The 11,509-nt window shown below is 64.7% G+C and overlaps 2 protein-coding genes across 2 annotated transcripts in view; both read left to right on the top strand.

Annotated features, from left to right (window-relative positions):
* The window catches only part of EMIHUDRAFT_457372 (hypothetical protein), a gene marked incomplete at its 3' end in the record, with an annotated part of 2,904 nt that extends 2,183 nt beyond the window's left edge, over positions 1-721 (top strand). The window contains exons 6-7 of the mRNA XM_005778623.1: positions 1-240; positions 647-721. Of these exons, the coding sequence (XP_005778680.1) occupies positions 1-240; positions 647-719 (313 nt within the window). The remainder of the gene's footprint in view (positions 241-646) is intronic.
* A 3,494-nt stretch (positions 722-4,215) lies between these two features.
* Positions 4,216-5,884, top strand: ACPT23 (amino acid/polyamine transporter II, membrane protein; the record flags this gene model as incomplete). Its single annotated transcript, XM_005778624.1, has 3 exons — positions 4,216-4,649; positions 4,935-5,299; positions 5,340-5,884. 3 exons carry the CDS (start codon positions 4,216-4,218, stop codon positions 5,882-5,884), a joined length of 1,344 nt encoding a protein of 447 aa, XP_005778681.1.
* Between the last annotated feature and the right edge of the window lie 5,625 nt (positions 5,885-11,509).

Below are 11,509 nucleotides of genomic sequence, written 5' to 3' on the forward strand. Positions count from 1 at the left end.
AAAGGCGGCAGCGCGGCTGGCGGATCGCGGCGTTTCGCTGACGGCGGAGGATGGCGAGGGGAAGACTCCGCAGCATGTAGCGGCGGAGGCAGGCCACTCCGCACTAGCTTCGAAGCTCGCGCCGCCGCCGCCCTCGCCGCCGCCGCGCCACTCGCCGCCTCCGTCCTCGCCGCCGCCCACGCCGCCGCTGCCGCCCCCGCGCAGCAGCGTGGCGGCCGCGGCATGGCGCTGCTGGCCGAAGCTCCCCCCCCTAGAAGCCGGAACACGGACGCTTGTACCCCAGCCAGGGCTCGAGAGGGCACGCATTCCGCTGTAGTCAGCTGCACTCGTATCCCTCGTACTCACGCGGTGCTACGAATACACGGCGGACTACCGCACTCCCCACATCCCCCCATATCTCCCCCTATCTCGGCCTCGTTGACGAGGTATTGCATCTCGTCCTCTGTGACGTGCGGCGATCTCCCCATATCTCCCCCTATCTCCCCATACCTCCCCCTATCTCCCCATATCTCCCCATATCTCCCCATATCTCCTCATATCTCCCCCTATCTCCCGCCCTCATGCTGGTGTCTTCTTGTATATCTCCCGCACATCTCCCCATATCTCCCCATATCGCCCCATATCGCCCCATATCTCCCCTCTTTAGGCTCCTCTCCTCCCCGCCCGCCGCCGACCCTGGCACCGCCGACCCCGGCAACGACGGGCGCTTGCCTCCGCAGTTTACCTGCCCGATCAGGCGCGCGTGCTTTGTTTTTCCCACCCCGGCCTCGCCCCCCCCCCCCCCCTCCCTCCAGCCACGTTTGTCTACCCCCCCCTTCCTCCAGCCACATTCTCCCACACCCCCTCCTCAGCCACACTCGCCCACACCCCCTCCCTCCAGCCACGCTCGCCGCAACTCATCACCGCGACTCACCGCCCACTGCCGAGATTGAGCCGAGATTCCGATTCACACTGTCTGCCGTAACCGGCGCCTCTTCACACTGTCTGCCGTAACCGGCGCCTCTTCACACTGTCTGCCGTAACCGGCGCCTCTTCACACCTGCTGCCGTGGACACAGCGCGGAGGTGATGCTCGAGCCGGTCACGACATGCGACGGGCACACGTTCGAGCGCTCGGAGATCGAGCGCTGGTTCGCCACGCCACGCTGAGACTACACACCCCAGATCACCCGAGATCACCCTAGATCACCCTAGATCACCCGAGATCACCCGAGATCACCCGAGATCACCCGAGATCACCCCAGATCACCCGAGATCACCCAGATCAACCCACCCGAGTGTAGGTTCGCCACGTACGCAGCCGACCACCCGAGCGCGTCCTCGGCGCCGTCTTCACAGCTCGGGCACTGCACCCCTGCCGCGTCCATCTCGGCCTGATCTCGTCGACATATCCGCTACAGGCGTTTTCACCGCTCACGGGGGCTCACCTTCTCCTAGACCTTTCCTAGACCTTTCCTGGACCCTTACAGGCGCCTTCTCCGCTCACGGGGATGATGCTGCCGACGACGGGATTGGCACACCAGATGCCGCGGCGGGAGGGGGTTGGCGCTGTGATTCGCGTCTCTTTACGGCCGCCCGAGGTGTGAACAGGTGCCAAACATCGCGCTGCGGCAGATGATCGAGGTTTGGCGCGACGGCGCTTAACGCCAGCCGACCGCGACGGCGCCCGCGAGTTTATGCAGGCGCGTGTGTATTTGTTGTGGCGCGGTTGCGCGCCGTGTGAGCGGCGAGGAGCTGCGCACAGGAACATGTTGCGTGGGCGGGCGGTGCGGTCGCCCGCACGTAGTCGGGGGTCCTAAGTGGCGAGGAAAGGGCCCGACTGAAGCGGCGAGTTGAGAGGCGGCAGGGCCCGACGGCGATTTATCGTTCAAGGACTGTCGATTGAACAGCACGTCTTAGGCGTGTGTGTGGTGGTCTCTTCAGGACGTGCTGTCATTGCACCAGTGTTGTTTGTCAATGATCTTGTGCTCGACGGAGTTTCGTGTGTTCTGTCGACGGACGTGTTTTGTGTGTTTTGGTTCTCTAATGAGAGTCCGACGACGGCCGATCAACCTGTGCACAGGCCACAGCGAGAGCCCCCCTGGCCCTGCGTCCTGGTTTGGTGCCCGGGCAACTGACTGATTGCACTGACTGGTGCGCAAAAAAGAAAGAGAAGGAACTCGCTCGCCTTCGAGACGTTTCAAATACGGCACAGGACGCGACACGCACGGGGCATTTACGTACGTGCAGTCTCCACACGCGCACCGGTCCCCGACCGGCGAAAGCTGTAGTGGCGCCCGTCGCATAACGGCGTAGTAGAATGATGTAATAGCACGAATAGGGTAGTATGCGCCTCGCGCTGCCGGCTCTCCTATGGCCCGCGTTCATGCTGGTTTGTGCCGACGACGCGGCCAGCGAGGCGACCCGCACTGGGCCCGACCGCTCTGACAAAGATGTTGAGGATCGCGTGGCAATGGTCGAATCTGTCGCCGACTACCTCAAAACCCTCGGCGCGGATGCACTCAACACTTCATTTGCCACACGTCTCCAGCAGGCGGGCTTCAAGATCGTCTCGTTGGGGATGGCGTTGCAGCGGCAGCACCAGATGAATAGTCTGACGCAGGCTGGTCGGCATCCAGAGGTGGCAAAGGAGGCTCCCGAACCTTGGAACCACGCTCCTTCACGGCAGCAGATTGACGCAGCCCCGAGACTGAGGCCAGGTGACTTTTCAAACCGCGGGCGAATCAACGTTGGAGAGGGTGTAGCCGCAAAGCATAAGATTGTTCGTGTCCCGGAGCTTCATCCAGGTTTGGTAGATATTCACGAAGCGCACAACAGGATGCGTGAGACGAGGGAGATCGGGTTGTCAACCGGGTGGTCCTGCCAACTGCTCAAGGCGACGCTGGAGCACGTGCACATCCCCGGCCGGGTGCTCACTCTTGATGACCTGATTCCGTTCAGTCACAGGCTCGTCAATTTCGTGTCGGGAGGGTTCAACCACCCTCACTGGGATCCCCAGTGGGCGCAATGGCCGGACATGGGCGGCTACCAAACGTGGTACCTTCTCAGAGCAGCAAACCGCACCCAGAGCGCGTCACCATCGGTCGGTAACCTTATACTGGTCGAGAAGCACCCTGAGTACACCAACCCACCCATGCAGTACACCTTCGAAGATGGTAGATGGAGCGCGGGGTTTGCATCGCCTGGTCTGGCCGAGCATTTCGACGAGCTGAAGCGGACAGGGCACACGGAGGCTGACGAGGAGGGCGCACTTGCTGGAATTGCTCGTGGGGCAGAGCCGCAGGTCAGCAGCCTGAGGCTGCGCTATGTCGACGCCGCGGAGGGCGATTGCCTGATTATGGGTAAACGACATCTTCACCTGAGTGACCCCCGCGCACCGTTCGCTAACCGTGCAGCAGCTCGGGTGGCTGCCGTGATGCGAGTGGTCATCCGTAACAAGGACGGCACTATCAACGTCGCCAGGGGTCTCCATGGAAGCAATGACTCCCGGACCGTCTACCAGGGTCTCGTTCCTCTGGCAGTGGACAGCCTTCGCTTGCCACTCATCACGCGTAGCGACGGCTCCATCGCTGTTAACATTTCACGCCACGAAGATGTGGTTGCATTCCGGAAGCTGTATCATCGCCGTCGGGGGTGGACTGCCGCCTATGACGGCTTGGATCATTGTCAGTAGAACAAAAACTGAATTCAGCGTGCCGTTTTGCTGCGAAACGCATAACCAGGTGAAAACACGAGCCACCAACCACACCTACGAAAAGGTGAATCCGCTTGCGAGAAGTCTTATGGCCCGCCGGAATTCACTCGACAGATCCAGCTGTGAATAGAATGTCAACATGAGGTCAGAGACCAGCAGGGCAGGCTCGACCGAGCGATCGTCCGGCTCCTCCCCTCAGCAGAGCGGGCGAGAATCCTAAAGGATTCACGCCTCACCTCACGCGGAACAGGACCCAACCCGACCCAACCAACCCAACCCAACAACCCAACCCAAGCACGATTCTCAAGTTGGGGCTGCTTCTTCTTCTCTCGGCTTGTCACTCGCGCTGAACAGGGGGGGGGGGGGGGATGCAGTCGATTGCAAGGACCGAAAGGAAAAAGAAACAACGAAGGCGCTCTCAAAAAGAAAGAAACCGCTCGGCCCGCGTGAGTCCGCGCCCTTCTCCCGTGACTGGTGCTCCCAGCGCATTCCTTCTTCCTAGCGTCGCGACCGATAGCCGACATGTCGCGCGTGCTGGACGGCGTCATAACGCGCGAGTCTGCTGCCGAGCTCGACGCGGCTCCCGGCACGCTCCTCGGCGGTGCCTCCTCCGCGCCGCCGCGGCAGGCCTCGCTCCTCTCCGGCAGCCTGAACCTGCTCAACACAATCGTCGGCGGCGGCATCCTCGCGCTGCCGTTCGCCTTTCGCTCCTCCGGGCTCGTCGCCGGCGTCCTCTCCCAGCTCGTCTTCGGAGGCATGTCGTGGCACGGCTGCATGCTGCTGCTGCGCGCCGCGAGGCGGGCGGAGCCGGCAAAGGCGACGTATGAAGACCTCGCTCGCGTGGCGCTCGGGCGACCAGGCTGGCTCGCGTACCACGGCTGTGCCTTTGTCAACTGCTTTGGCTCCTGCGTCTCGTACGTCATCGTGGCGGGCGATCCTCCACCTCTCTATGCTTAGTGAGAGTGGTTGCTCTTACTTGTGAAGTCACAATAGGTGGGCGGGCGATCCTCCACCTCCCTTTGCTTAGTGAGAGTGGTTGCTCTTACTCTTGTGAAGTCACAATAGGTGGGCGGGCGATCCTCCACCTCTCTATGCTTGGTGAGAGTGGTTGCTCTTACTCTTGTGAAGTCACAATAGGTGGGCGGGCGATCCTCCACCTCCCTTTGCTTAGTGAGAGTGGTTGCTCTTACTCTTGTGAAGTCACGCTAGGTTGGCGATGTCCTCCACCCTCTCGCCGCCAGCGCCGGCCTGTCGATCGGTCGCCCGCCGCTGCTGCTCCTCGCCGTGGGGCTCGTCATCTTCCCGCTCGCCTCGCTGCGAGACATCTCTTCGCTGCGCTTCGCCTCCGGCGCCGCCATCGCCATCTATGCGGTCTTTGTGATCGCCCTCCTCTGCCTGTGGGCGGACGGCCCTCCGCCGCAGCAGCCGCCCTCCGCCTTCAAGAGCAGCGTCGCCGGGTACGTGCGCGCCGTCCCGATCTGCGCGTTCGCCTTCATGTGCCAGACGAGTCTCTTCCCAATCTACGGCGAGACCGACCAGCCAACCCCCTCCCGCATGCGCCGCCTCACCGGCGCAGCCCTCTGGCCGCCGCCCTCTCGCTTTCGCTGTGCGCCACCGCTCTTCACAGCGGGAGCCGCCGTGAACAGGCGCCGCCTTTGCCGCCGCTGGCTCGCTGTACGTGCTGACCGGCGTCGCGGCGTACTGCCACTTTGGAGAGGACTTGCGGGGCAACGTGCTCCTCAACCTCGCCGCGCTGCCCTCGCCCGCGATCCGCGCGGTGCGGCTGGCCTTTGCCACCTCCATCTGCCTGACCTACCCCTGCCTCCACTTCGCGGCCCGCTGCAGCCTCGACCAGCTGCTCTTCCGAGAGAGGCGCGCCGGCCGCCGCGTCCCGCTCACGCTGGCGATCGTCGGCTCGAGTCTGCTGCTCGCACTGGTGGTCGAGAGGGTCGAGGTCGTGTTTGGCTTCACGGGGGCGGCCGCCTCCACCGCCCTCTCCTTCGGCCTCCCCGCCGCGATCGACTTGCGGCTCGGCCGCGCCGCCGCGCTGCGGGAGAGGGCGGGGAGCTGGGCGCTCCTGCTCGTCGGCTCCGGCCTGGGCGCCGTCAGCCTCGCCAACCACGCGCGCGACGTGATCTTGGAGGCCTCTGCGGCGGCGCCAGTGGCAGCGGCAGCTCGTCGAGTTTGGTAAATATGCGAATATGTCCGCGGTCACCCGTAGACGGGGTCTTTACGTTGATCGTTGTGGGGGTGTTACTGTGTTCTCTGTTCTCGTCCTGTGTACGTACGCCGTCACGTATTGCGCTTTATCGTCTTGCACTTGCTAAGGTGTAGTACACGCGCGGCGACCAGCAAGGTCCCAAGGATAACACACCGACGGACACGCCACATTGGCCATGCAAAACGATGCGAGCTTTCACAGATCACACCGCACACCGCGGCTCACCGGACGACGGAACGGCGGGGATGGGTGCGGGGTACATGGGCGCACGACGTACGGAAAAAGGAAGTGTGGCAGGGGGGAGGTGGAGAAGTGTGGCAACGGCATGCGCGAGGGCGTGGGGAGGGGCGGGACAAGTGGGCAAGTGTGGGGCAACTGTACAAAAGGATTGGGGCAGACGGCGTGCCAGAGGCCCAGAGCTCAGCGGCCAGGGGCGCGGTGCGCAGAGAAGAGGGAGCCCTGGAGGTCGTCGAGGGTCGAGCAAGGCGAGAGCGATGCCTGCAGACGAGAGGGCGGGCTCTCCTCGAGCAGTGTCCACGTCCAAATCCGGCGACCTCGGGCGACCTCGGGCGACCTCGGGCGACCTCGGACGATCTCGGGCGATCTCGGGCGACCTCGGGCGATCTCGGGCGATCTCGAGGCGATCTCGGGCGATCTCGGGCGATCTCGGGCGATCTCGGCGCCTTCGAGAGGTCGAACCCCTTGAAGAGGTCCAGCTCCTCCCCATCATCGCCGCCTCCGCCGTCGCCGCCGCCGCCGCCCGCGGTGCCGCAGCGCCCCCTGATGGGCCTGCTCGGTGTGGCTGCGATCTGCACCGCTCCGTGCTAAGGTTTTCAGGTTTTAGATCAGTATTGACATTCGCGCTCGCCACGGTCAAAAAGTACCCCACCTGTCCCGACGGGTGCACAGGCGAACAGAGAGTTCGAGTCCAAGGCGCACGGCGTCATCGATCGAGCTCATACTGCCTAGATGTGATCCGCCTAGATCCGAGGCGGCTTCACAGCGCACCTCGATCAACCCCCAGAATACAGCTCCACTCAAACCAGCCCAGGGACAAAAAGAGTATACTTGGCAACAGCAGCCGACCCGAAGGGTCCATTCACAGCAACAACTGTGAACGGTGACTCGCTCTGGGGTTCGACCGCCGCTAGGCGGAGAGCGAGGACCTCGGTTGTGCGCTCCCTCGCCACTCCCCGCGCCCGGCCGCTTCGCCCCCCATCCCATGCGCTGCAGCGCGCTCGTGCCTGTGCCCCCCTTGCTGCGAACGCCCCGCGCGCGGCTCGCTCCGTCTGAGGCGCGAGCGACACGAATCTGGCGCACACCCAGATCGCGGGCAGAGGGACGGCCCAGCGCGCAGCCGCGAATCGCCTCCATGCCTACTGCGCTCCCGCGACGCCCGACGCGAGCCCGCGTCATGCTCCCCATTCTCTCTGCTCTCTGCAGGACGTGCGCCGAGAGGCGCTACATGGTCGACTTCAACGAGAGCGAGGGCGAGTCGGCTATCTTGGTTGTGAGATCAACAAGGGGCGTCTGGTTCGACAACCCCCACGTGTTCCATCGGAGCCTCGCAAAGGTGCCAATCAGCTTTTGTTTCGCGCCTGAGGAGGGGGCCCAGGTTCAGACCGAGCTCGGGCCAACGGCTTCCGTCAAGGCCTGCATCACGTCGCTGCCGCCTTCGCTCCTCGGAGCTGAGGTGCGCACTTACGCCAGGATCGGCATTGTCCCTGCGGTGTCCCCGTCTCCAAACATTTACGTTTCTCCCTCGCGCAGGCGTGCGGCGTCAACAACGACGTCGTTGTGAAGGAGGAGGCCGCCACTCAGGAGCCAGGCCGCCTCCGAGGAGGCCGTCGTCGCCGAGGAGTCTATGATGTAACTTATTCGGACCCCCCCCCTGGGCGCCTCGTGTTTTTCGTGCCAAACCAGCGCGATCTCGGCGGGGCGTCAGCGCCTCTCGGAGGGGCATCATGCGCTCCCGGGGCCGCCCGACGGCGCGGGCCTCTTGCTGATGGACCCAGCCGAGGTGCCCAACCAGTCGGAGTGGCGCTGACGCGCTGCGCGCGACCACCAGCCAGCTTTTCAGCGAGGCCGAGCACGGTGCGCCGAAAGAGTAGACACTCAAAGTAGCAGCCGCTTTTTTTGCCTCTTTTTGAGCGCTGCTGCTGCACACCCAGCCCACCAGTGATACTAGACGCACCAGATTTACCCCGTCGCGAGCTTGACCGCGACCCCTGTGACCGCCCACAGGTGGCTGATCGAAGCGCCACTCATCGCTGCTTTCGCGCGCCTGCTCCACAGAGGGCCCCTGCGGCTCTCGCTCGTCGCGCGACCGCCGCCGACATCATGTGCTCGGTCGTCCCCGCCGGCGCGGAGCTGCGCCACGTCGAATTCTTCGGTGGCTCGACCGCCGGCGCGCCCACCCTCGCCTCCTGCGCGCCACACACCCAGTATTCTCCTCGCGCGCGGCCGACAAAGTGAGCGCACGACCACCTCCCTCTCAGTCACCCCCCCACGATGCACAGCCCGCTCGTTCTCGCCGAAAAGACGCTCGGAGCGCCCAACTTTGCCTGGTGCGGCCATCAAACAGGCGCGTTGCCTCCCATCTCCGCACTTCCCATCTACCCCTACACTGCCACTGCCGGGGACGCGCAGATGCGACTCCCGGGCCCACTCACCTCACCCGAGCCCGGCCGACCAGGCACAGCCCGACGAGAACCCGCCGGGAAGGAGCTGGCCGAGCCATCGCCGGCCTCCCTGCCGGCTCACGGCCGCTCAAAAGGTCGCTCACCCGCCCGTCGCTTGCCGCCCCTCTCCCAGCCTTTGCCGGCGCTTTTGCACGAACCTAGGGCTCAGTTCCGTCTCCCCCCCCCTCGCTCCTGTAGGCAGGCCGCCCCGCGCAGGCGGGAAGAGGCGCGCCGAGCCATCGGTGACGTCCTGGCGAGCTCATGTCCCCCCAAAAGGTCGCACCCGCCCGTGGCTCCGCCGTCGGCTCCGCCGCGAGCGGCGACGGTGAGGCCGCCGGGGCTCGCCTATACCGGCTAGTGTGGAGCTCTCAGTGTGGTTGCGTGTTGTACTAGTGATGCTGCACTAGGCGGCCCGTTTTTAGCAAAAGCCAGATACCACATCGCGCGTGGTCATCGAAAAACCGCATGTTCGCCCGTCTGGGACCTCTTCGTACGGCTCCAAAAACCGCTCCTTAACGACGACTACGCGGCCCGGCGGTCGATCTGCGCCTTCTGAGCGGTGGAGGGGATGTGGGCGGTACGTGCGGACTGCGTGGTCATGCGACGGTTTGACGAGTGCGACTCCCAGCGTCGACTCTGCGACCCCACGGAGCCTCTGCTGCTCCGGGGGGGGGGGTCTGCAGACCACCCGGCCGAACTTCAGAGTGGCGGTGGTCCTCAAATACCGCTCAAACGCCCACGATGTTGTGGAGGGGACATATGCTGATGATCCCGGCCCGATTGGGTCGCTCAGAAAGCTTCTGGGCGGTCGCTAAGGTTCGCTCCCCGCACACCGGCCCCGGAATAAGTTACATCATAAGTCCGCCACCGAGGAGGCGACCATCAAGTCCGCCGCCGCCGAGGTGTCCGCCGCCGTGGAGGCGACCATCAAGTCCGCCGCCGCCGAGGTGTCCGCCGCCGTAGAGGCCGTCGCCGAGGAGGCTGCGAAGGAGGTTGAGAAGCCGGCCAAGACCGTTTCCAACACGCCCAAGCCAGCGGTGAGCGCGCCGCAGTATTCTCTCCTGGCACTCTCCTCGCTCTCCCACCGGTAGTAATCTCCCTTGCCCCTATCGCGCTTTGCAGGACACCACCTGCCACCCGGGCCTGACCACGCCGAAGGCGGTGGGGAAGAGCGGGCCTGCGTCGGCCCGCAGCGGCTCGTCCACGGCTGCAGCTGCTGCTGAGCAGGGCCCTCCAGTGTCGGCGTCGCGTATGCTTAGTTAGCGAGAAAGCGAGTTCCGAGTGATACCCTAGGTGATACCTGACGACGAGAGCCTTTGCCCTGCTGCGCGCTGCCGCTGTCGCGCTTTCCGCCTTTGCGAGCTCCTGCGCTGGCCTTTGGATCCCTTGTGGATGTGGAGTGCGGTCTTCAACCCGGGAGCGTTGACCGTTGTTGAAAGAAAAAAAACTAGTTTTCAAAGGCAAAAACGCCAGCCTACGCGCCCTCCCCTCACACTCACCCAAGGGGGGGCCCGGGAAGGGTCACGGCGCTTAGACGGCCCCTCGCGGCGACTGCGGCGCGCCACGCCCACGGCGGTACCTTCCGGTCCACAGGTGTTATATAGGACGTGTACTGCCCAGAGAGCACTTCTAAGTCACCACTGGGTCCATAGTGGACGACCACACAGCCGCACGCGCCCTGGCCGCCTGCCGGCCGACGCACATCTGGAGGGCACAACGGAGCCGATCCGTTCCCGGGCCCGTCCACGGCCGTTGACTACCCAGCCCAGACTGACCCACAGTGCCGCACCGACCCCCCTCGCAACTCCACCCCCCAGCCGACACCACCCCATCCACCACCGGGGCGTGCCCAAGCCCGAACTCGTCGCCCCTGGCGACGCCCACCGCCGCGGCGCCGGATCAAGCCGTCGGATCCGCGGCCCTATGCTCCCACACTATCAAACTATTAGCCTAATAACGTACCTAATTATTAGCAGGTACCTAATAATTAGCTCGTTATTAGCTTGACTCGCGTTATTAGCCTAATAAGCACCTAATACGCGCTGTTATTAGCCTAATAATTAGCTTGTTATTAGCTACTCGCGTTATTAGGTACCTGCTAATAATTAGGTACGTTATTAGGCTAATAGTTTGATAGTGCGGCGCCGAGGCGCCGGCAGCCGTGATCAGGTCGGCGACCTTTCGGTCCCTGCAGGCCGCATCAATTTTGCCGTGGCGGGCGCATTGGGCGCAGCTAAACGTCGGGCAGTGGCTCAACGTCGTCGAGCCGTGCTGCCTCTGCGGGCGGCCCGGGTCGGCGGGCGAGTTGTGGCGGGCGGGCGCGTGGCGGTGGGCTAACTCGACAGGCCGCTGCGCGGCGCCCTATCTCGCCACCACTGACGATGGGTGGGAGGTGCCTGGCCTGCGCCAGGCATACGTCGCGCATGGCATGTGCGGCGGGCTCTGCCGAGGATGGGGCTGCTGCGAGGCGCGGGGCGTGGCGCAGCCGCAGGATGGGAGCGGCGAGGCGCGAGGCGAGGGCGAGGGCGAGGGCGAGCTAAGCTCGGATGGCGACTCGGAGGGGGGGGAGGAGGGCGTGGACTGGTTTGCGGGAGACCCTACGTGGGGCTCGGCGGCGCTGGAGGACGAGTGGCGCGCCGCGTCTCTCGCGAGGCAGGCGGTAGGCGACGCGGCGTACGCCGCGGCGCATGCTGCTGGCGCTTCGCGGGCTGAGGCGTGCGACGCCGCCGTGAGGGCGGTGAGGTTGGTCGAGGTTGAGGCTCAGTCCTCGTTCCTCGTGCGCGCTAGGTGGTACGGCTCCGGCCGTGATGGGGGCGGGGAGGGGGAGGGGGCGACGGCCGCACGGAATCGCCGCCGGCGGGGGGCGAGGGCGCGGGCGAAGGAGGAGGAGCCAGAGCCCGGGGAGGATGGGAGG

Source organism: Emiliania huxleyi (genome assembly GCF_000372725.1).
Source record: "Emiliania huxleyi CCMP1516 unplaced genomic scaffold EMIHUscaffold_241, whole genome shotgun sequence".
Classification (NCBI taxonomy): domain Eukaryota; phylum Haptophyta; order Isochrysidales; family Noelaerhabdaceae; genus Emiliania; species Emiliania huxleyi.